The sequence below is a fragment of the Anguilla rostrata genome, chromosome 10, assembly GCF_018555375.3.
Source record: "Anguilla rostrata isolate EN2019 chromosome 10, ASM1855537v3, whole genome shotgun sequence".
In the NCBI taxonomy this organism is placed as follows: Eukaryota; Metazoa; Chordata; class Actinopteri; order Anguilliformes; family Anguillidae; genus Anguilla; species Anguilla rostrata.
In genome coordinates, this window is record NC_057942.1 from 41,183,539 (window position 1) to 41,208,533 (window position 24,995).

General features: G+C 46.2%; 1 protein-coding gene across 2 annotated transcripts; it reads left to right on the forward strand.

Moving 5' to 3' along the window:
• Nucleotides 1-332: 332 nt before the first annotated feature.
• On the forward strand, nucleotides 333-24,729 carry LOC135233543 (mitogen-activated protein kinase kinase kinase 1-like). 2 transcript variants are annotated; one of them, XM_064297205.1, is made up of 20 exons: nucleotides 333-849; nucleotides 9,192-9,342; nucleotides 9,843-10,037; nucleotides 10,606-10,806; nucleotides 11,291-11,407; nucleotides 11,810-11,958; nucleotides 12,435-12,559; nucleotides 13,517-13,598; nucleotides 14,161-14,350; nucleotides 14,725-14,982; nucleotides 15,633-15,754; nucleotides 16,401-16,492; nucleotides 16,731-16,923; nucleotides 17,288-18,509; nucleotides 18,720-18,872; nucleotides 19,165-19,327; nucleotides 19,699-19,830; nucleotides 20,160-20,302; nucleotides 21,553-21,684; nucleotides 22,012-24,729. In XM_064297205.1, the coding sequence occupies exons 1-20, from the start codon at nucleotides 365-367 to the stop codon at nucleotides 22,159-22,161; spliced, it is 4,455 nt and encodes a 1,484-aa protein (XP_064153275.1). In that variant the 5' UTR covers nucleotides 333-364; the 3' UTR covers nucleotides 22,162-24,729. The 2 variants fall into 2 exon arrangements, with proteins under 2 accessions (XP_064153275.1, XP_064153277.1); XM_064297207.1 differs by lacking the exon at nucleotides 333-849 and adding an exon at nucleotides 2,127-3,080.
• Nucleotides 24,730-24,995: the final 266 nt, after the last annotated feature.

Sequence of the window (24,995 nt, forward strand, 5' to 3'; positions counted from 1 at the left end):
AAATTTTGGAGTAGCCTAGTATTATATCAGAAAAGCAAGTGCAGTTATAGTGAAATATAATATATATTTCCAGGGGAAAAACTATCAAATGCCCTGTTGTTTTTAGGACAACATGGGCCATTACAAAACTTGAATAGCCAAACCACTGACAAAAACAGCTGCCGCATTATTTTCATTTCGCACTTTTCACAAATCTGAGTATCATCGCGTTTGAGTTTACGCAAAAATGTGTATCTCTTTACGCTGTTTGCGGTAGCATGTAAACATCACCAGGCAATTTTGCTCCTCCTTCCTGCCCCTCCCCCCATTCCCAACACTCCCTCTCCCATTGAATGTGAATGATAAATAAGCTTCGGCGCAGAAAATGGCGGCGGCGGGGAGCCGTACCTCGTCGTCGGGAATATCAGATTTGAATAACGGCATAGACTGTGGAAGCGTCTCCAACAGTGATTCAAATGACTCTAATCTTTCAAGCAATACGAGAACAGCGAAAACAGGCACCGGGGAAAACTCCCAGTGGAGACGCAAAGAGTTGAGGAAAGTGAGAAGCGTGGATCTGGATAAACCCGAGTCGCTGCTGCTGTCACCGGAGACTGAGAGGGCTCGCTTGTCGGCAGAGCTGCAATTCTTCTCCGTTTCCTCGCCCGGCGGAATTCACGCTTCCCTGCAAAGCCACAGAATTAGACAGAGCACTTCACTCATCGATCATCCGTTTCACAGCAATACTAGCAACATTAGCTATCTGCCTACTGGCGCTCAGGAATTGTTTAGTCCCTCTTTTAAAAGTGACCACCAGTGTGCGGATAATGGTGCCACCGGAACTCTGGAGATAGCATCCTCACAAAATGGGTAAGAGACCATGGTGGAATTGGGGCTAGCTATCGTTAGCTAAATATGAGCGGATGTTGACTGTATGGTGGAACCCGTTATCCAGCCACCCATAATCATGTTTTTAATGTATGAACTTTTTTGGACTACTTTTACTTCTTTCTTTAAATGGCATAAGTAGCTAGTTGGGTACACTTGAATTTGGAGTTCGCTAGATTGTAAAGCTAGCACTTTTACCTGATATTATGTTGGCGGACCTGGCTAAACTAGTTAGCTGGCTATTACTGGCTACTTTTATTCTGATTTTTAGCGCATCCATGATTTATTCAGGGAAATGCGGCTGTCAGATTCTCCGTCATACTCCCAGAGAAACAAATGACAAGAACGTTGTTTGCGAAACAGTGAATTAAAGGACATAAATCAATAATGGCAATGTCGTTCAATAAGTCATCACTCTAATGAGCCAATGTCATGTAACTAGCTAAGCAGCTAACGATATAAACCCCGTTTTTATTTTTACGACTGTGGACAGCTAGCTGATGTGCTTACTTTATGTATACGAAAATTTAACGGTGCACACAACAACGGAAATAACACTTCTACAAAGTTGTATTTATGTTTATGGCGGGTGTTTTCTCATCTTCATCTGGAACTGTTTAGGATTGTGTGTGGGAAATATAATTTAAAGGGCGCTGTTCCCTAACCCTGCTAAGTACTGCTTACCTGTGAGATTACAGGATTTACCCCGATGTTATTTCATTACTATCTCCGGCTCTCTATCATATGACTCCTAAACATCTATCACGTGTAATGTCTGCGCATATAACTGGGAAACAACGCAGGCTACTCTTGTACTACTCAAGTTGAGACATTTTTGACTTTTACTAGTACATTTAGCTATGTAAGTGCAAGGGTTACAATGTTGTTATACAAAATTATCAACAAAACTACAGTGTGAGGAATGAATGACAGCTTTATTGATAAAAAGTGAAAACATATGTTCATACTTGTGATTAGACTTCACTCAGTGTAACATTTTCCATACTTCAAATATGCTGTCCCTCCTAAATTTTCCATTTATGAACTGCCTGGTGTAATGTTTTTGTGCGTTTCATATTCTAAATTGCTTTAGAAATATGATTGCATATATTTTTTTTTTAGTCCTTTTCACACCATGAGACATAAAGCAGCATTCTGTTACTCTATTTCATTAAGTTTTAGGCTGTGCTTTTCATAAAAGTAAACTGAGGCAGATTTTGAGGTATCTGTGTCATTTGTGCCTTAATTTGAAGAAGCACAACATTGTACTTCAACCAATACTCAGGGATGAAAGGCCCAGGTTTAGACTAACTGTAATTCATTGTTTATCTCTGGAAGCTTCTAAAAACCTATAACGGCATGCAAATAATGAGAAAAGGAGGGCAGCAGTCTCTTAAGTAAAATCAAGTGATTAGAAGGATAACAACAGAAAGGGTTGGTATGACATTGATTCCAGGCAGTTGTCCGATACTCCAAATTCCATTTGCACTGTTTCAGGGTTGAATTAGTGGGAGCCAAATGACAGGCTGAACAGGCCGTTCTAAGCGGGGAGGTTACTCCTCTGAAGGTGGAGCAAGGTAGTGAATGCCTACTGTCCTGGAGGTGGCCGGTCGCCTGTTCCACCAATGACAACAGGACAAGCGAACGATCGTACGGCACGAAGCAGAGGAGTGGTTGAGGTCGGTCGTCATTTGAGGAACGGAGAGAGAGATAGAGAGAGAGAGAGTGAGGGAGAGTGAGCGAGCAGGGCCACAGGGAGAGCTGAGAGCTCGCAGGTATTTTATGGACTCCGGTGTCCAGAGATTTGAAACAGATGTGGGGCCGCAACGGACTTCCAAGGGAAGGAACAGAGGAGAGGAGAGGGGCGCACCGTTAGGAGATGAGGGATAAGAAAGAGAAAATCTGGGCATGTTTGTGTAACGGTAATTGAATCATATACACCTTGAGCTCTCACCTAGTTGGCATTCGCTGGTGGGGGAGCAGGACCGCTCCACGCCCCCCTACCCCCCCCCCCCCCAGCCCCTGGTTCCTCGTTAGCTTGCGCAAGCCTCCGCACAGAGCTCTCGCATCGCGTGGAACAGTTCCACATCGCGTGGTTGTAGCGGCACCTCGTAGAAAAGATGGCGGGAAGACACCTGGAGTCAGAAATTCGCGGATTCACCTAATCCCTGTCCCGTTGGCGGGAGAAAAGCCTGTGAAAGACGCTGCTTCAGGTAAATCCGCTGTGAAAGATGTCACGCTTCCTTGGGCTTATCTGTTTATTACTCTTATGTTATTTAAAAGTGTATGCAAGAAATCAGCACATTGGGAAAGGGTCAGTTGTGGGAGGTTTTTTAACATGTATTTTTTGTTGTGAAAATGGTCTGATTCTGATCTGTAGTGGTGGTTACATATTGAAGCAGTTTATTTCTTTCAGCTCAGTATTTTCACTAAGACCTTAGAAGGAAGGTTCATTCAAAGTCTTATAGTTAATCTATTTTGTATCTCAGAGGCTATGTTTTGTTTTGTTAGTGAAAAATGATTTTTCCTGGACCATTTGTATCTATGGAGACATGGCAAAACATTTTTTTCTGTTGTAATGTTTTCAGAACACTCCTTATCACAGAAACATGCTTCTTTGTCTTCTCCGAGCACATGTGGATTTCATTTTATTAGTGGTTGAGGTTATGGGGTTTCCTGGGGAACCGAAACAAATTTGATAAAAATGTTTTTCATATTCAGTTTTAATTAGATTTATTGTTATTTGAGTCTGAATACAACATGTACTTGCAAGTGGGCTAACCATTTCTTCTGAAAATGTTTTCAAAACAATTGTGTAAAGATTGTGCAGTGTTCTAAATGTTTGTTTTGGCATTCTGGGAACTCAAATTAATGTTTGCAAATAGCCTAATGTCCCTTTGCTGAACATTGCTAGAGGACAGATCTAATGAGACAGCTGATTTTCATCTTTACTGTGACCACAATAGGCCTAAACTGACTGAATTCTCCCAAAGAATGGAAAACTAATGAACGTGTAACTATAGTATGAAAACACTTTTCCCTAATCTCTCAATTGTCCCACAACTTCCTCAGTTAGCCTACTTCCTAAAGGTTATTTAATCTTAAAATTAATTGAAAGAGTATGTTCTCACCTAATATATTGGTGCAATGTTTTGTAATTATAGCAGCTGAATAGAGCTTTTTTACGAGAAAACCATTTATAGTCTGTTATGGTTACTGCTTAAATGTCTATCAACATATGCGTACTTTGGAGCATTCAAGCTATTCCTTGTTTGTGTTTTTTTAAATAACTACTCAATAAGGGTGTATTTATCAAACAAGCTTTTCACTTTTGTTACAATGGAACATGTTTTAGAAACCCCTGGGTATTAAGAATCATTTACAGTATGTCAAAGTCCTGAACCATGGACTGGATAGTATAGGATATAGGCCTACATTATAACAATACCCTGGAAATATGATATTTGGATGGAAAAGTATGAAAGTTATGTGAAGTACGTGTAGGATCTCTTTGCCTATTGTGAAGTTTCAGATTTCTGTTTCCCTGTTCACAGATGTTGCAACACTGCTTGATAGAAAAAATCGTCAACAATTAAATGACAATGCTGTGGTTTTGCGCTGATAATAGATAACTCCTCGATAGCAGCGAAGGGGAAAAAATCCGGCTAGTGGCACAGCTTCTGTTGTGTTGTCGGTTGTGTTGGCTTGTGTGTTTTTTTTTGTTTGTTTTTTTTTTTTTTCTTTCTTTGCCGGAGGAGTTTCGTTTGAGACGGAAGAACCCGGGGATGTCTCGAATGGGTGTTCCCAACCCGCAGGGCCTCGGTTAATTTTTTTGTTTTCATTTCCAGCGGATGTGGTGTAGGAGTCCTGCCTCCCCGGTCGGGATGGCGGAACGCCGGTCAGATTCCCGATAAAGTCCTCCAGCTGGAGCTCATCCTGAAACTCATTTTCTAACAGTGTAGAGATCAGGCCGCCGCTCCCTTTCTTTACCACAAAAATTTGCCTTTATTAGATATTGTTTTGTTCTGTGTTGACGCACTACAATCATTTGACAAACTGAACAATCTAACAAGGAGAAGAAAAAAAAAAAAACACAAAAAAGTCTAGACGTCATATTTAGTTGTGCATTGCATATTTTCCTCAGGTTTTACATGGAGGTGGGTCCAATGCAAAATGTTAATTTGCCCGAAGGCTCATTGTCATTTTTTTTCAGTAGATTTATTTGGCTGGCATGTAAAAATGAACTTGGCCCCTGTCGGTGTCTGCCGTTTGTAGTGTGTCATGCGTAGTCTACAGCAGCTGCTGCCATCCCATCCCATTTACAACCGTGGAGTATAGAGTCCATATGTCGCCATTAACTGCTGTTCACTCGATGTCTTTGGTCGGCTCTGGATCTGTACATCAAGGTTGTGATCAACCATATCTCAGGAGAGCTGCAGTTACGTCTATTATTTTATATTGTAATTGCTAATGATTTCATTTGATGAATTGTGCGCAAGTCGACATGACCAGGTGTTCGGTGTAGAGTGATTAATCATTTAGAGCTGCTCGTCCAATGGGGTTTGGTCTCCAGGGGATCGTGCTGATTGGCTGTGTCAGGCTCTCAGTGGGAAACCGCAGTCATTGGTCGATAGGTGTCAGCACCAATCGGTCTTTGTTTTTTTTCTGTTTAATTTGATGTTTTCATTTGAATTTAGCCTTCTGTAATGAGTCTGAGGATGCATTTCTATGGCTCTGGACACGGTGTATGTAAGTATAGGGAGGAATATCATATGAGAGATTACAGTTTTTGCAGGAAACATTTTGAGCCAAAATGGTATCCTGCTTGTAAACTGAGTAACACATGACCTACTTGTATGAATTTGCGAACATCTTTATTCTTGGCAGTGTCGTTTGATTTGATTTTCCTGTGTGAAAATCTAGATTAGTACCATTTTGAAGTCCTATTTTTATGTCTCTTGAACAGCTTGCTAACCCGTGCTGCACTATGTGCCCGACAGGGTAAATTGAATTTCTGGATCTTAGGAGGTTATAGGAAGCCTAAAAACTATAGACCACAGCAACCACTCTAACAAATGGGGCACTGTACTTATCGGCATTGTGGTCAGTAATGACAAGATGACATTTGACCGTCTCTAGCGAGAATAGCTCTGGAGACAACAGTCCCCTTCTTCTTCATTAGACATAATAGGCCTGTGAGTGACTTCTGCAAATGATTATGGCCTGTTACAAAGAGGATTGCAAATAAGGATATTACTCAGCACTTTTAGAATGCATTAGGGTAGCGCATATCTTTTACTGAGGAAAAACCATCTTTACGCCAACCTCCCAGGTTCTTCTGGGAAGGTTTTTGCAATACAAAACAAAGGAAGTGAAATGTTTTTGTAGGTTTTTTCCCCCTCCCCCTCAGGGCGGGAGAGAATCAGTAATTCTCCCCGACCTTGACCTCCATTTTGAGTCCGTTTGAACAGGGAAAAATTCCCTCTGGCAGACAGAGAGGCCATGCACAGAACTGGCACAGATTACTGTGCTGTATGAATCCAGTCTTCCTCACATGTGACTTGGAGTGGACCAATAGCACGCCTTGAAATTCTCGTCCATTGGTCAGAACCAATAGAGGTAGAACCAGAGCCAGCAGTTCCACAGTTTCCATATGCATTTCACCAAGCCCATGGGAAGCCTATGGGCGACGTCACAGTGACTTGGTCTTTATTTATTTTACAGTGGGAGGTCACAACATACTTTTACTCAAACATTACAGCCATTACATTCTGAGTGTTCACCGAAGAAAAAAGAAGAATCTAAAACCACTACCTTTTTGAGTGCTTTTCTACTTTTTATTTTCACCGCACAAAGCATCTCTGAATTGAAGCCCATCGTGGTCAAAGACAGAACAGCACCCAGAACGTACAGTACTTCAAACTCCTGTAGTATTAGCCCATCACGGACATGTACAGGTTCATTACAGCCGTTTATGTGATGCTCTTGGCAGCTCTGATGATGGCAGTTTGAAATTTCACCTGCGTGAGTGTGGTGAACTCTCATCCTTCCATCCTGCATCTGTGGCTGCAAATCTGTGTGTAATGTCAAAGTGAGCTGTTGGAGCTGTCACACTTTAATTAAACATGCTTGGAGCTATTTATGTGGGTAGATATTGTAGATTAGCTGGCAGCCGTGACATTTCTTTGTTTAAGGAGAGAGGGCCTGATGCGCTGATAAACTTGAGGTCATTATTTTGACGGGAAGTTGAGTCACGTTGTGTTGCAGGTGTAGGTCTGCTGGCTGAATGGTGACCCGTAAACTGGCAAAAAATCCGAGCCTCCATGAGTTTGGCATGCCAGGTTTTGGCCTGCAGCCATTGGCTGTAACCAACACGGAGAACTCTCTTCCTTCCTTCCAACCCCCCCCGCCCCCGCGTGTTTTAGAGATTAATTTCTTAGAATTTCAGGCCGTCATCTTGGAGGAAATACTGAGTGGTGTCCTTACATTCTTGAGGTGTAGCTCGGCTTTAAGGCCATGGTGGTTTTTTTTTTTTGTTTGCACAAGACCATGTGACCATAATCGCGATTCCATCACAAAGCCCTACGTGACAGCTGCAGTGACATTGTTTTTTTCCCCCCCTTTTGTGCAGATTTGATTTGGTTATAGGATTCCTTAGAAGTTCACTCTAATTCTCTTATCGACTGAACACTGTTCTGCGGAATTTCTTGAAGGTTCCAATCGGTGACGTTTAGTAAAATTGTTCCAGTGTTGACAGGACCCCCACTGTGTGTCACGCCAAAAGTTATGGCTGTGATGCTGAAAATGTTACGTAAGCCCGCCTACCCATGTCCTGAACGCCCCCCCCCCCCACCCCACCCCCCGTGTGTTTTTAGTCCCTTTGTCTCTGGGGGCACTATAAAAGTCAGCCGCCCAGCGATATATCGTGGAAGGGGCGTGTCTTAGGGTGGTGCCCGAGAACCTAGCGGGAGCTTCGCTGCAGTTCTGAGGTCAAAGGGCACGTACCGTAACCCTGTCATAGGAGGCTGGAGTCGGTCATTATGTACCCTTCTGCTCACAGACAGCAGGCCGCTGAACGCGAGGCACGCAATCATCCTTACCGCCATTCACCTCCTGGGCCTGGACGCACCAGACTCTGCGGGCTGACTGCAGCAACACTCTTCCTGTCCTCAACTTGACTTTTTGTTTTTTGTTTTTTTTCTTTTCTTCTCGCCTGTAACGGAGGAAGCGAAGCCTCTGCTCTGATCTCTGGGCCTCGCATACATTAAATGACTTAAACACATTGAAGTATGGACGTGCTGACCCGGAGTGATAATGATTAAAGTCACATTTGGCTGAAAGATTGCCGCAGTGACTGTAATCTCTGGACATTTTCCAAATTACTTTTGGAATTTCATTAGCAAGTGGCCTGTGGAGTGCTGGAAATTTATAAGTAATAAAAAAAATGTAAAGTTTTTGGTAACTTCTTTTGGTCGACAGCTCGGTAGTTCCAGTGTTGTGCATTGAGTCGGGTAGAGCAGCAGTGTGCGGGTGAGAGCCGGAGTTTTGGGCGTGGCTCTGCGTGTGAGAGAGGCCCTGGCTGTACCCGAGCCAGGCTCCGCTTACACACCTGAGTCTGAAATCGAGTCCCCGCCGCCAGGTATCCCAGGGCTCACCTGCGCAGGCAGCACAGTGGGCCTTTGTTCCCCTCCCGGTGCATTGTGGGATAGCTGTCATACGAGAGGCAGGGAGCTTCGCCGTGGCCTTTTATTTGGAACTCAGGGTTCATTGTTCCTCCCTCCGTGTCCAGGGGGGTTTGCTTGCTATTTGTGTCTGTAAGAGTGAATGAAAAATATGCCATTCTAGCAGACTTTCTTCTGTGGATGTAACTGTTTACCAGATAGGCTATATCATACTTTAGAAGCTGTGATTTTTGTCTCTGGCTGATCTTTTTAAATCTTTCGAAAATTATGCACAAATGTGGTGAACATCATTTGAGCACAGAAATCGTTTGAGATTCTGACATTGTATTTTCTGTGTCATATTTTCTGTATCAGTATTTTTGTATTGTATAGCCTAGTTTTTAAACCTGTGACTAAAGGCCCAAGCCTAAACTCGACCAGTGTGGAGTACCTATGGGTATGTACTCACTTGAGAACCCTGTTTTTCCCGGTGTAAGATGGCGCTTATGTTGTGACATTGCGGTACGGCGTGACGCATCGCGTGGGCCGTGGATGGAAACGCGCTGAAGGCCGCCTGCAGTAGGGAAGCGTGACCTTCGCTGCAGGCTCGGGAGCGCTGCTTCCTGTCTGTAATGGCTGTGTGGCTGTACTTCCTGTCTGCAGCCGGGACATGGACGGTCGGGACGCCCTGCGCAGCCTGCAGAAGATGGAGGACCGGCCCGAGGAGCGGACCATCCGGGAGAAGCTGAAGGCCACCTGCATGCCCGCCTGGAAGCACGAGTGGCTGGAGAGGCGCAGCCGCCGGGGTCCTGTGGTGAGCCAAGGCGTCCGGAAAAGTGCCTGTACTAAAAAACTCCCATATCCTGCGCACACATTCAGAGTGATCCCACAGACACGCTCAGTCACACACACACACACATTCAGTCTCTCTTTCTCTCTTTCTCTATCTTTCTCTCTCTCACACACACACACACACACACATTCATTCTCTCTCTCTATCTCTCTCACACACATACACTCACACACATACACACTCACGTCCAGTCTCTCTCTCTCTATCACTCTCACACACACACTCGCACATGTTCATCCCCCATGCTTCCCGACTGCAGATCCTAAACAGGAAACTGGACTTGCGACATATATTGTGAAGATGAAATGGGAAGGAAGTTCACAGGCCGTACGCACAGACAGAAGGGTCCTCGCATTCAGTTGCCTGTGTCCTGCCTGTTTCATCACTTGTGTCCTACGTGCTCGGTCACACATCCTGTGCGCTTGGTCACGCCTCGTACCCCCCCCCCCCCGCCCCCCCAGGTGGTGAAACCCGCCCCTCTGAGACCCCCTGATGGGGGCGAGGCAGGAGCCGAGGCCCAGCCGCTCAGCTCCCCCCGGTCCCGCGGCCGCCGCAGCCCCTCCCCCGGCCCCTCCTCCTCCTCCTCCTCTTCCTCCGCCTCCTGCAAGACGAGCGGGAAATCGGAGATGCGCATGAAGCGAACCTCCCCAGTCCCAGTGAGTCACTGGGTGTGTGTACGTGTGCGTGTGTGTGTGTTGTGTATGTATGTATGTTTATGTTTATGCATATATGTATCTGTATCTGTATGTATATATACTATATTTGTGTCTGCTTGCGTTACCATTTTCTCCAGGGAATGCATGTGTTCCTAAGTTGAACAATTTAGGGGCGCACTAATAAATCCCAATTAGTAGATGTGCTCCTAACTAAATTCTTTTTCCAGTTAGCACATCTGTATTCATGAGCAAATGCTCCTAAAACGGGGGCACTGTAGAGCCCTGATTACAGAACTGCTGCACGGAAGTGACGCTGGTAAAAAAAAAAAATCCTGTTAACAAACACAGGGAATTAAGTGTTCGTGGAGACTTAGCACCCTCGCTAAGAGCTGGTTTAGTGTGTCAAACACAGTGCTGAGAGACCATGGCTTTGTTCAAAGCCAGTACATGAGAACCCGTTAATTAGACCTGTTGCCTGTCTCAGTTATATGTAATTACCCCGGGCCTGGTGTGCGCGGGGTTTTGTGTGTCCTCTGTAATTTCTATGGCGTGTTTTTTTTTTGGCTAGTTTCAGAGCGGGCGTGTCACGCCCCCGCGCCGGGCGCCGTCTCCGGACGGCTTCTCCCCCTACAGCCCGGAGGAAACCAGCCGCAGGGTCAACAAGGTCATGAGGGCCCGCCTCTACCTGCTGCAGCAGATCGGGCCCAACTCCTTCCTGGTTGGAGGAGACAGCCCCGACAACAAATACCGGGTTTTCATTGGCCCACAAGTAAGTACCGTAAAAGTTAAATGAATTTCAGTAAAGAATAAGAATATTTATTCAGGAAAATTATTGTAGTTGTAGTTGGTTATTCTGTTGAAAGAATAACCAGCATAACCTAAAACTGCCTCGGCAACTTTAACAAAATAGGTGTTCCACTCTTTATCTGCAGAAACCAGATATGTATAAGTGAGAACCATTTCTGCCAGAAAGGAGGATTAATACATTGTGAACGGTCAGGTTTCTGTCAAATCGCTGTATTAATTTAAAACGAGCATGACTGCCTTCCTTGGCCTGTTCATTTTACCGTTGAGGTTTCTGGGCGTCCGCTCCTGCCGCGTAGTCTCTTAGTTACACGGCGACGGTAGAAACACTCTCTCCGTCGGGAGATTTCGGTGTGTAGATGGAGTACTGCGCAGGATATGCAGGATGTAGAGGATCTGTGCAGAACTGCACCGGAGGAACTGTCCCGTTCATCACCTTCTCTGCGCAGACCTGCAGCTGTGGCCGGGGGACCTTCTGCATCCACGTCCTCTTCGTCATGCTCCGGGTCTTCCAGCTGGAGCCCCAGGACCCCCTGCTCTGGAGGAAGACCCTCAAGAACTTTGAGGTAAAATCCAATGAAACTGCTTCTCCCAGACTTACGCAAACAAATGGGACATGCATAGTGTTAGGTTAAGTGCCAATGATTGCTTTCTAGATATTTTTTTTATTATGGGCAGCAGTGTAGTATAATAGAACTGGCGTTGCAACCTGAAGGTTGCAGGTTTGAATCCCAATGACCACTGCCATTGTACCCTTGAGCAAGGTGCTATACCTGCATTGCTTCAGTATATATCCAGCTGTAAGATGGATGCTATGTAAAAAAACAGTGGGTTAATTCACTCTGGATGCGAGTCTCTGCTAAATGCCTGTAATGTTTTGTAATGATTTCGGTCTGATGGTTTAGTGATGTGACAGGGCGGCGTCTCGCTCTGTAGTCTGTGAGCTTTTTGTCCTTCCCTGCTCCCAGGTGGAGAGCCTGTTCCAGAAGTACCACAACCGGCGCAGCTCGCGGATCAAAGCCCCGGCCCGCTGCACCATTCAGAAGTTCGTCTCCCGCCTGTCCAGCTCGCACACGTCCTGCGCATCCAACACCTCTGCCTCCAGCACCGAGAGCAGGTGGGGGCTCCGAGCACACCTGACTCTGCTGAGGGGGGGAGTTCTGGACCCTTCTGGGGCCTCCTGTTACCCCACGTATTTTGTAAATGTAGTTAACTTTATTAAGTGCAAACAAAATTGAACACATACTGGCATTTTATCCATTAGAATGTTACTGAAATATGGTGAAAGGGGAAAAAAACGTGCAATAGTAAAAATGTTATAGTGAAATTTAGTAGATAATGAATATTAAATAGTAAACTTTGACTGTGATTATTGTATGGTAGTACCTTCAAAGTACCTTTAAAAATTTGGTACCGGCTGGATAATTTGTAGTTTCGTTGTGTCAGGTGTGTTTTCAGCACTGCTTGTTACTTGTCATTTTGGGTTAATATAACTGCACACAGATGAAGTAAATATGCTGACATTAATAGAGATATGAGTGACTGAGCTGTGGCCCTTTCGGCTGTGTCTGTCTGTCTGTCTGTCTGGAGCAGCAGTCTGAAGGATGAGGAGGAACAGATGTGTCCCATCTGCCTGCTGGACATGCTGGACGAGGAGAGCCTCACCGTGTGCGAGGAGGGCTGCAGGAACAAGCTGCACCACCACTGCATGTCCATCTGTGAGTCTCCTGCCCGTCCACACACTCGCACACACACGCACGTGCACACACACACACACACACACACACACAGGGCCTCAGTGCTCAACATAATGAACAGGCAACAGCCAACTCAAAGACTTTGCCCTTTAACCCATTTATGGTGTGAGATCACAGTTATGTGATTAGAATGTTCTTAACTGAACATTCTAATTCTGATGTCACAATCACTCCTGGTGGCTGAGTGCAATGGAGTTCTAGAACAGTATTTATTTGCACCAGAATATGGGGAAAAAATAAGACCAATGAGAAGAGTGAGATCTTAGGGTTGCTGCATGTACCTTTATTGTTCCATTGTGGAGGGTGGCCTTGGCTATTTTCATTAAAAATATCTTTCTCACTATTGGGAATGTAATTGGGGAAAGTACTCCAAGTCAAATTTAAGAGCTTTTATACAATCATTGTTCAGCAGTTTGTTCAAATTTAATATATTCTGGAGATTGTTGCACCTGGAAGTAGTGTGGAACCAAATATAGCACACCAAGTCTGCAAGAAGAATGGGTCTGATGGAATGTTTTGGCTGGCTAATGCATTGTGGTTTGTTGTGGAACCTGACTAAATTTGGTATTAAATCTGTGCTCTGTTCAAATGCAAAGGTTTGGATGTGTTTCCAGTGAGAATTTTTAGATTTCAGCACATCGCACCCTAATTACTTACATACGCAGTGCATGCCAGCGTTGCTTCGATATCCTCGTAAAACAGTGTTGGAAATGGGAAAAGTCGTCAAACCTGTCGTTGTTTTACATTTTGAATAACCCAAGAATCCCTTTAGACTTCAGGGAAAGCAGTTTGTGACAGTGAACCACTTCACATTCGTATGTTTAGGGTGCGTAACCGAGAACTGGATTTTTAAAAAGTATATCCTTGGACCGTCGGTATTAACCCATATGTTTCTTCTCATCTTCTGTCTGGTCGTAGGGGCAGAAGAATGTCGACGAAACCAGGAGGCCTTAATTTGCCCTCTTTGTCGAACCAAATGGAAGTCACATGACTTTTACAGGTACAGGCCATCGTCTTTGTACTCTGACTCGTCTGTCTGAAACCTCAAGCAAGGAAGTTGTATTTTTTTAAAATTACGCCAGTGTTTATTTTGTACAAGTTCATGTACAAGTTCAGTACACACTCAAAATAGTTTGTTTTAAAAGTGCAGCACGCACCTGGTTCTGAGTGGATTTAGCAGTTGGGGCTACAGCTGCGATGAATTAGGCCATTAAGCGAGCCAAACCACAGGAGTCAAAACGGCACAAACAGCGGGTTCAGATCCCTCAGTGCATTTGTTTTGAAAATGCAGTTTTAAGTTTCATTCGCTTGAAATGTCTCGGATCAAATGTCATCTGAGGTATCTGTGCGGTTTCACGGACTAGACGAGCAGGCTTTGATCTTTGTTCTACATTTCTGGTTTTGGGCTGCATTCTAGAAGATCTCTCATTGTTTTCCGCTCAAGTTACAAAAACAGCGAGAGGAGGCAGCCACTCTCTTGAGGAAATATGTAACCAGGGAAAAATCTTCAGTATGACCGGCTTTAGTACTGAAAGGTGAAGTGAGGCATTGTGGGTCCACAGCTACGAGCAGACCGGCCCGGCGGACGGCGCGGAGGGAGGTCATCACGGACAGCAGCAAGGGCAGCAGAACCAGGCCACGCCCCCCGACGACGGCCAGACGTCCCCACCGGAGGGCGACTTCAACCTGCCCCGCTACGGGGTGCAGCAGATCCCCGAGGCCTACGCCGAGCTCGCCGAGCCGTGGGTCAGGGTGAGCAGCGTCGCTGCGTGACACGTCTCAGACACACACACACACACACACACACACACACACATGCACCACGTGATCCTGCACGATGCCTTTATGTAAATTACATTGATTTTACCCTCTCTTTCTGTTCACTATTTTAACCCACTTGCATGTGTTTTAACCGTATTTTATTGTATTCTTTACTCCCATGTGAAGGACTTTGATCTGCATGCTTTCTTGACAGAAAGGTGCTCTTACAGTGCATTACTGTTATCGCCATAGACACTGTAAAATTTGCTCCAAGGACATGTTGCCCTATTGAACATTGCATAATTACTGCAGTGTAGACAGAGAGCATCTTTGTGCTAACGCATGCTTGTGTCCCACACGTGCAGGTTTTTGGGATGGAGCTGGTGGGCTGCCTGTTCTCCCGGAACTGGAACATTCGGGAGATGGCCCTGCGTCGGCTGTCCCACGACGTGAGCGGGGCGCTCCTGCTGGCCAGCGGGGCGGGGCCGGGGGCCAACGGAGCGGGGCCGGGGGCCACCGGGGGAGGGTCCGGGGCCCTCGGGGAGCTGGTGGTGGAGTCCTGCTGCAGCGTCCTCTCCATGGTCTGCGCAGACCCCGTGTACAAGGTCTACGTCGCCGCCCTGGTGGGTACCTGTGGAAGGGCAGGGTGGGGAATTAACGGCAGCCACCAGCTGAATGCTGGGAAATTTTATCTGTGGGTGATGAGTTTGTCTACTCTACCAGCCACTCTGGCAGATAACCACCATCACCTGATCAATTCTAAACATTTGTCTGGTAAAAACGTTGACATTGGCTGGTGAATTTTAGGATGTACCAGCCACTATGGCCAGTGGATGAAAAAGTTAGTTTCCTGCCCTGTGGAAGAGTCGTCATGTGATTGTATTTGGCCTTTCTTACAAGGAGGTGCATCATGGTGGTGTCCTTTTTCAGTGGCAAATATGCTTAACTGTTTATATTCTGTTTGCCTCAGTCATTTTGCCTCAATCTCAATCACACTCTCCTGTAATGTGTTTTTAATTATGTTTATAATTTAATTTTGATGTTTTTGGAAACATCTTTTTTTTAACTGCGTACTTCCTGTAAACCATCTGTGGATTTAAATTAAGTCGTTATTTTTCTCGACTGCACCAGGTGTGAAGACTTCCTGCTTAACGGCGTCGCTCGCTTTTCCACCCCAGGCCTGTAACTGACCGCCAGCGCCGCCCGTGTGTACTTTTCATTTTCTCTTTCCTGTCGGAGATTAACCCCGCGACCCTCCTTCCTGTTTTCCCAGAAAACCCTGCGGGCGATGCTGGTGCACACCCCCTGCCACACCGCCCCCGAGCAGGAGAGACTGCAGCGGCTGCTCTGCCCCGTGGTGGAAACCATACTGGTCAAGTGCGCCGACGCCAACAGGTAACTTCACCTGGGGAACCGGAAGCAGCTCAACGAGTTCTGTTCCGTAAATTTACGACATTACAACGCTATGATGAATTAAACCCACAAGGTTTGAGATACAGATGTAGTCGCACGAGGCATGTTATTAAGCATATGAACTATTCAGTGTATTATGTATAGGCTTGCCTACAGCCTTAAGAGTTTGTTCATAAATTCAGCAATGTTAAGTCATTCATTCATTCAATCTTGCATAGCAAACTTACCAGATATTGCTATGCAAGAGTTGCAGTGCTGGAAAGCTAAATATAGGGACTTTTAAAATGTTTTTGGAATTTATAAGGAAGTTTTATAAAGAAGGCACTGCTTCATGAAAACCTTTTGAAAATTTGACTCTAAATGAAAATCTTGACCATACGCTTTCTCTTAAAGTTGTTGTTAGTTGGCAGCGCCATCGTGTGGCAGAGTGTGGTATTACACAGAGCACACTTTGCACCGATAAGCCCATCTCGGCTTTAATGTCAATTCAAAATATGTTTTAAAGACCCTGCGCAATAAAAATTACATTTAATCATATTTTTAAAGTTGCATGAAGAACCAAAGCTATTTTCCCATTTATGAAAATTGTCTAACCCAAAGTGCGTGTCTGTGCTGTGATTGGCTGCAGCCGGACGAGCCAGCTGTCGGTGTCCACTCTGCTGGAGCTCAGTAAAGGACAGGCTGGGGAGCTGGCGGTGGGCAGGGAGATCCTCAACGCAGGTACACACCTGTCGTTACTAAGCAACCGTTCATAAGTTCCCACTTCCTCCTGAACACACACGCACCGTGATTTAACAATGCCACTCAGTGGCTATGTTTACATGCGTACCAGTTCCCCAATTGTGGGGAGTCATCAGTTTATACCAGTATTTAGAGTATACTGGGTGCAAACAATACTCCTCCCTTGTGCATGGATGTGGTCGTACTGGCTAATCTACGCATCTTCTCTGTCCCGCAGGATCTATTGGGATTGGAGGGGTGGACTTTGTCTTAAAGTGCATCCTGGGGTCCCAGACCGAACCCAGCAGCTGGCAAGCTCTGCTGGGACGCCTGAGTCTGACCGACCGGCTCCTGCTGGAGTTTCCCGTCGAATTCTACCCCCACATCGTCTCCAGCGGGACCGTCCACCACTCCCAGACTCTGGTGGAGAGGTACGGTCACAGGGCAAAATGATCTGATACGGATCTGTCAGTATAATTACACAGAGGGGAGCGAATGCGTGTGTGTGATTCTCTGTTCTGTTTACTGAGTGAAGAATAAGCAACGTTTCACTTAGCCATCTGGTCAACTCAGCAGGGACTGAGCTTCTAGCATAACTCCCATCTTTCAGCAGTCAATTACTGCATATGTGTGAACTATCTTGTTTTTATCTTTGTAGGTACCAGAAGTTGATGGCTCTTCTCAGCTTTACGCTGCAGTCAATTAATTACTCTTGAGCTTCCAGCATAACTCCGTCTTTCAGCAAGCAGACAGTGACTGCATACGTGTGAACTATCTTGTTTTTATCTTTGTTAGGTACCAGAAGCTGATGGCTCTCCTCGGCTTTGCGCTGCGCTCGATCGATAACTCGCACTCCATGGTGGGCAAGCTGTCGCGGCGCCTGTTCCTGAGCGCCGCCCGCATGGTGGCCCGCGTGCCGCACGTCTTCGTCCGGCTGCTGGACATGCTGAGCGGCAGCGGCTCGTCGCACCACGCCCGCATGCGGCGCCGCCTGCTGGCCATCGCCGAGGAGATGGACGTGCTGGAGGACGCGCACGCCCTCGTCGTCGGCCCCCTCGCCGGGCCACCCGCCCCCCGGAACTCCCCCGCGACCTCCGAAAGCAGCTCCCCCGCCCACACCGTGCGGCTGTCCGATGGTGCGGCCCACAACGGAATGGCGGGAGCCGGCCCGGAGGACCTCACCGAGAGACTGGCGGCCGTCACCGCGAGTTTCCCGGCGCTGGGGGTGTCAGCTGATCGCCCAAAGGACTTCATTCAGGACGGCAGCAGGCCGCCGAGCGAATGTCAGAGCTCCTCTTCCTCAGGCCACTCCCCTTCCTCAAGCCACTCCCCCTCTGCAAGCCACTCCCCCTCCCTCCCGTCACCCTCGGCGTCCCACCCCTCGCCCTTCCCGGCGCCCGAGAGCCCCAGGGCGCGACCGCGAGACCCCGCCCCCGGCAAGCCGGCCGACGCCTCCCCCGGCGCCCAGCGCAGGCCGCAGAAACTGTCCCCGGTTTTCGGCCCGCCTCACACACCCCACCCCCTCCCCTCCGGCCACATCCACAGACCAAAGGCGTCCCGGCCCACCCCCGGGGAGGGGGGCAGGGCCTTCGGGCCGGGCCTGGACGCGCCGGACGTCCCTCCACGCCGCGAGGGGATCCAGGCGGGCGCGGCCCTCATCCCCAGCGAGGACACGGCCTTCACCCCCGTGGAGGAGGACGGCCCGGGGGGGCTGGAGGGGTGCGCCGAGCTCAGCTCCAGCATGGAGGACCTGCTGGAGGCCCCCGTCGTCCCGGGCGACGGCACCGTCACCTTCCGGTCGGAGGTGGCCGTGCTCCCCCCGGAGCTCGCCGGCTCGGAGGGCCACGCCTACACCGACGACGTGGCCCACAACCAGCAGTGCAAGGAGAAGATGGAGGCCGAGGAGGAGGAGGCACTGGCCATTGTCATGGCGATGTCGGAGTCCCAGGATGCTTTGCCCACCATCCCTCAGCTGCAGGTGGAGAACGGGGAGGACGTCATCATCATCCAGGCGGATGTAAGTGCAGCTCCTCTCCCCCCGTAGGGGTCTTGTGATAATTATTGTACTGTATGTGGCTTTGTTTCAGATAAGGTGCAGTATCAATGAAAATAATTAGTTTTTTTTTTTTTTTGCAAATAATCTTGTAGGTAATTCCACTGAAAAGTGTCTTTGTGACCGCGCCTCTGTAAATACGAATATATTAAAATGGACTGTTCTCATTGGCAGACTCCGGAGACTCTGCCCGGCCCTACCAAAGCGAAGCAGCCCTACAGGGAGGGGGGGGAGTGGCTGAAGGGTCAGCAAATCGGGCTGGGGGCCTTCTCCTCCTGCTACCAGGCCCAGGACGTGGGCACCGGGACGCTGATGGCCGTCAAACAGGTAGAGTAGCCCTAGCGCACACAACAGGGCCCTCACGGCCAGGTGACCAATCAGAGGCAAGGCCTGCTAATAGATTACAGCTTTCCCTGGAACTCGGGATTCCAATGGTGAAGCATAAACAGAGTGGAGACGTCGCCTTTTGTTTTTATACCCCAAAGCTGTGGAATACATCAGATTTGCATTGTCAGTTGACAGTTTTAAAACACAGCTAAAAAACACAGCTACATTTAGGATGGCTTATAATTTGTGAAATTATTTGTTATGGATTCTACCCCCCCCCATCCCCCTCCAGGTGACGTACGTGCGGAACACCTCCTCGGAGCAGGAGGAGGTGGTGGAGGCGCTGCGGGAGGAGATCCGCATGATGAGCCACCTGAACCACCCCAACATCATCCGCATGCTGGGGGCCACCTGCGAGAAGAACAACTACAACCTGTTTGTGGAGTGGATGGCAGGTCAGACCCCAACTCAACGCCAAAATGCAGCGGCCTGAACCTCTTAGGCCATGAGTGCATTTAGAGACGTTCCGTTTCACAAACGCGGTCTCAAGCTCATGCCATTGCCCGTCTGGACTAATTGTCCATGTTAGCGCTGTAGAATTTCCCCCCTCCCATTTCTACCAGTTTTTTAGCTGGTCTAGTCCAGCTTCGATAAAAGTTTGTTCTATAAGTTTGCTGTAAGTGGGGTCAAAAAAGAAACCTAGAACACTACAGGGTGGTGATGATCTTTACTGCGTTTGATATTTACCGTTGCAGCATATCGACCAGCCCTGTTTGTAAGTCTCGTATTGCAACGGTTGTGAGCTCACCTGTGTACCTGTCCTCAGGCGGCTCCGTCTCTCACCTGCTGAACAAGTACGGGGCGTTCAAAGAGGCCGTCATCATCAACTACACCGACCAGCTGCTGCGGGGCCTGGCCTACCTGCACGAGAACCAGATCATCCACAGAGACATCAAAGGTCAGGGGTCAAACGCCGCAGGGCTGCTGGTCACTGCTGGGCTCTCGTCCAGAAGCCCAAACAATGACAGTCCTTTAACTAGCGGTGGAAAGTCCAGAGGTCAGAAAGTTAAAGTCCTACCATGTGTTTCCTCCACTCATAAACTCAGCCCAGCTCATTTCCCTAATTAGTTCAACTTCCTGGGAGAAGAATTTGGCTAATTAGCAAATCCTGGTGGAACAAAATACCGGAGAGGACTTTCACTTTCTGTACCTGGATTCTCCAGCTCTTCCTTTAACATGCAGTAAGCCCCGCCCCCCTTACACACTTCCCTGCTCTGTGTTGTGAAGGTGCCAACCTGCTGATCGACAGCACGGGGCAGCGGCTGCGGGTGGCGGACTTCGGGGCGGCTGCCAGGCTGGCGTCTAAGGGCACGGGGGCCGGGGAGTTCCAGGGCCAGCTGCTGGGCACCATCGCCTTCATGGCACCCGAGGTAAAGAATGCAGGAAAGATGCTCATTCGCAGAGAGAGGGCGGGGTTTAACATCCTGCAGCGTGGTGCAGCTTTCCTCATCTCACTGAGACGTGCTTCGGACATGCTGAGTGTGCAGAACAGAGCTTTCACATTGAAGACCTCAATGACCTTAAAACAAGGGATGACATCACCACAGCCAGGCTTAATTGTACAGAGCTGACCTTTCACCTCCATTTTAACCCCACAGGGCTTGTTTGAGTGAGGGTAGGCGATGACATCACACTTGTCGTTAAACAAGCTTCTGCCGCCCGCCTGCATGTTGGAAAAACATGTTTGTTGTGCCTGTATTTGGCAAATGAAGCGAACACAGAATTTTAGGGTCCTTTCCAGTACACGCATACGTAGCTCTGGGTAGGCCTGGGCTCCATAAGCATGTGTGAACAGCAGCTACGTAAACGCCACTGTCCCTGGACAAAGCAGGGCGGAGTCCAGCAATCATCACACTCTCAGTTCAGTCACGTGTCTGATAGGATAGAGGGGATTTAGCTTTATCATTGACCACAAGCCATCAAAACTAATCCTTTCAGGACCCAGCGACGCCTGGCCTTTTAGTTAATTGTTGTTCTTGTGGTTCGGACCATTTTTAATCAGGATTTTAGCTGGCTGCAGCTCTTCAACTTATTTATGCTGAAAAAGAGCATTACACTTTTTCTGAACAGTAACAGGATCCAAGTTTTTAAGCTTAGGTGTGATTAAAGTGGATTTATGAAGCAGGACTCTGCCAAGAACGAATGTATGCATCCATTATCTTTGTAGATAGCATCTCCACTGTGTGCTGCACTGTTCTTGGCTTATCTTCATGATAATAAATTAAATCAGAAGCTGTAATGTCATCCACCCAACTTGTATTGATTGCATTGCATATAAAACGGAATCTTATATAGTTTCTGAACTACAGCTACTGAACATCCTGGAGTTAGACCCTTTTCAAGACTGCCGGTGATTGGTACCTACCTTCTGACTATATTTCCAGGTGTCCTGTGGGTGTCAGCTAAACATAGCGTCCACCATTCAGCGTTAGCTTTGTTCTGTTGTTACCAGAGCGCTCCTCTCTGTTTTTTGCGGCATTAATGTGATGCCACTGGCTGCTTGGTTTCCGTGTCTTTATCCCTGTGTGTTACACTCGTGACCCTCGTCCCTGCACGTGAGGCTCATTCCCGGCCGCGCCGTGTGTGTGTGTGTGTGTGTGTGTGTGTGTGTGTGTCGCAGGTGCTGCGGGGGCAGCAGTACGGCCGCAGCTGCGACGTGTGGAGCGTGGGCTGTGCCATCATCGAGATGTCCTGCGCCAAGCCGCCCTGGAACGCCGAGAAGCACTCCAACCACCTGGCGCTCATTTTCAAGGTGAGTGGCACCGTGAGCGGGGGGGGGGTTCACATGGAGTTTGGGGTTGTATTTTTGGCTTTACCTCAGCCTCTAGCAGTTAGGGTTTCCAGATGCCTGGTTTTGGACTGGAAAATCTGGTTTTCTAATTATTTGTACAGGTCTGGTATGTGGTCAGTAATTAATTGAAATTTGACCGCTAGTTTTGTAATTTCTTCCATCTTCACTGTTATACTTTTCCTCCTTGCCTGCCTCCATGATCAGTTCCGACAGTGCCACCAATGAAATGTGAATGTGTACACTTTGTGACCCTTTATGGTTTGTACTGACGGACTGCTGTACTCTCAGATCGCTAGCGCCACGACGGCTCCGGCGATCCCGGCCCACCTCTCCCCGGGCCTGCGGGACGTCACCCTGCGCTGCCTGGAGCTGCACCCCCAGGACCGGCCTCCGTCCCGCGAGCTCCTCAAGCACCCCATCTTCCGCCTCAACTGGTAGCCAGCGACTCCCCCCCCACCCAGGCCTGGAGAGTGTGGACCTCGGAACACAACCCAGGCCCTGAGAGCCCCGCCTGTCCACAGAGGAGCCAATCACAGGAAAGCTCTCTCAAAGCAGCCAATCGCATGGAAAGCCACAAAGCAACCAATCACAGCCCTTATGTGCCTCCACGTGCAATGGCCCCTGTCTGCTGTACCTTTGCACAAAATGCAAAACAAGTCACATGATCTGTTCATGAATTGTGCCTTGTTAAAAAGTGCGATATAGACTCTCATTCCACCAGCTTTAATGGCAAGTCCTACACTTATTTTTTAAACTATATACTATTTATGTAATATATGTTTTTTTCTCTATTAAGGAAGTTATTTGATAATCTTTTTTTAGCACTTTTGCATCCATTTGCATATTGTGTTTTTTTTAAATGTTTTTTTTAATCCTCTCAAAAGTCACAAATATTTTTGACCACAAACGCATTCATATGCATTTCACAGTATATCACTGTCCGTTGCTGTATACTTGGTAAGCAGAGTCGCTAAATGATTTATTATGATATTATTCAACTTTAATTGTTTTTTTTAAATGTAATTACCATATATATACACACACACACGTACACACATCCTCCTGATTTGTGCGTTGTACTGTTGGGTCGGTTAGCTTGAATAATCAGAAAAATTAAGCTATATTCCTTATACGTGTTTCAGGGAAAAGTGATATTTTATAAACAATGAAAGTAGAAACAATGATGAATGTGAAAACTTTTGATGCTGATACTTCAGTGATGTGATGTGTAGCATCTGGATTTTAAAAGTAGACGAAATGTAGTGATATACAGCATATATATATACACACACACACACACATACTGTAATGTATTAGGAATGCATTTCTGTGCTTTTAGGTGTTATTTGAATCATGTTAGTCAAATTTAGCCTTTCTAATTTGAGGCCTTTATAATGTTTAAAAAAAAAAATTTTAAAAAAAAGGTTTCAGGGGGACGTTTTGATGTCAGGGCACAATTTTGTTGCTGTTTTCTTAAATCTCACTGATAACATTTGGCCCTTGTGAACCTGAAGAGGAGGTTTGCTTGGATATTATCATTCCATCTCTAAATAGAGCTTTGCCATATTTTTTAGTCATTGAATCGGATATTTCTCAAATATTTCTTTGGTGCTGTTCCTTCAACTTCAGTCAACAATTTACATGCTTTTATGAACAAGTTATATTGGATTATTTTGGGAAAGATATACATTGTTTTTTTTCCTGGTCTTCCACAAGGTTTTTATTTGTTGTATATTTCTACGTTATGCAACATCTGTTTGTGTGTGTGTGTGTGTGTGTGTGTGTGTGTGCGTGTGTGCGTGTGTGCGTGTGTGCGTGTGTGCGTGTGTGCGTGTGTGCGTGTGTGTGTTTGTGTGTGTGTATGTGTGCCTGCTCATATTATACTCTGGTCTCAGTATTGAAAACAGCAGGGGAACTCATAGAAGCATGCTGTAGATTTTTACTTGTTTTAGTCATTATTCATTGACCAGTTTCATTGTTCTAACTCTGTTATTCTGGTTGTAATCTGTGAAGGAAGCAAAATAAGATGGCAATTGAGCTCTCTTGTAAACATTTTGGAATAGCAAAAAAACTTTGCACAATGTAATGTGTGTTTCATTGATACCCCAAAACAAACCATTCATCTAGATGTGTCATATCAGTGTTTTTTGTGATTTGGCTGAAAAACAAACAAAAAAATCTTACTAAACTGAAACTTCAGTCTATAAAGATATTTTTGTACAAGTTGGATTAAGGCTGGAGAGTTCAAGTACTGTTTAGTAGCTACAAGTCATGTACTTTTGTACTCATGTTTTTTTTGTGCCACTTCATAAATCCAGATTTTTTTTATACTGTTTTTATTTTTCTTACTTTTTTGTAAGAGCTTTACATGTATGCACACTTGCAATTTATTTACTGGAAAAAAACTCATTTCTCTCAGACACGTAAAAGGTATTCAGTATTACTTAAATGTATCTCACCTGTAGTTCCGATGGATGTCCATGGCTTTGATTTATTTTCTCGTCTTACTGCATCTTCTACAAACTTACAGGTGTATTTTGTATTATTTTAAAAGCGGACGTTATGTATTCTTATTTTCGTTTTTGAATTGTAGCTGGACTGCTATGTGGATTTTTTTTTTTTTGCGCCATTTCCTGTTTCACTTGGTACTTTTTTTTTTTATTTGTAAATAACGTCTATTGCTGTTTTATTCCATTCTGTACTACCTCAGGTATACTATAGGTTTTCTTCTACCAAAGTTCACTTTCTCTATATATGCTATTTTGCTGTATTTTTTCTTTGAAGATGTCCAGGGCTTAAGGGCTAACCTCTATTAGCACCTTATTGTGCAAGCAACTTTAAATCTCTGGGTAAAGAAGAAATTGGCTTAAATTGTATTTTGTATTTTGAAATATATAAAGATATTTTAATTAAAGGTTTAGCCAATTGATGCATTTTATAGCATAATGTTGAAATGTTCTGGTGTTCGTCTTAATAGTAAATAAAAGATTTTCTGGGGAAATAAGACTTAAGTTTCAGATTTATTTGACAATTGCTGTGATAGCATAACTTCCCATATTAAATGGACATTTGAAACGCACAGTTTGCTAATACCTATCACTCGTACTTTAAGTGAGGAATTATTTATACATTCTTGATATGAGTGCGTAAGTTTTGAAAAGAAACAAGCTGAATTGAACATTTTGAATCAAATAAGTTTTTATCATTGATAATGAGTTGCAATGAATATTTATGATAAATATTTATAGGGGGATAAAAAGGTTGAATCCTGC

Excerpts from the sequence above, each read along its gene's own strand:
- LOC135233543 (XM_064297205.1), top strand. The coding sequence starts at position 365 with ATGGCGGCGGCGGGGAGCCGTACCTCGTCGTCGGGAATATCAGATTTG. Across the intron at positions 13,599-14,160 it reads AAGTCACATGACTTTTACAG|CTACGAGCAGACCGGCCCGG; the intron begins GTACAGGCCATC and ends GTGGGTCCACAG. Across the intron at positions 16,493-16,730 it reads CAGGGAGATCCTCAACGCAG|GATCTATTGGGATTGGAGGG; the intron begins GTACACACCTGT and ends TCTGTCCCGCAG.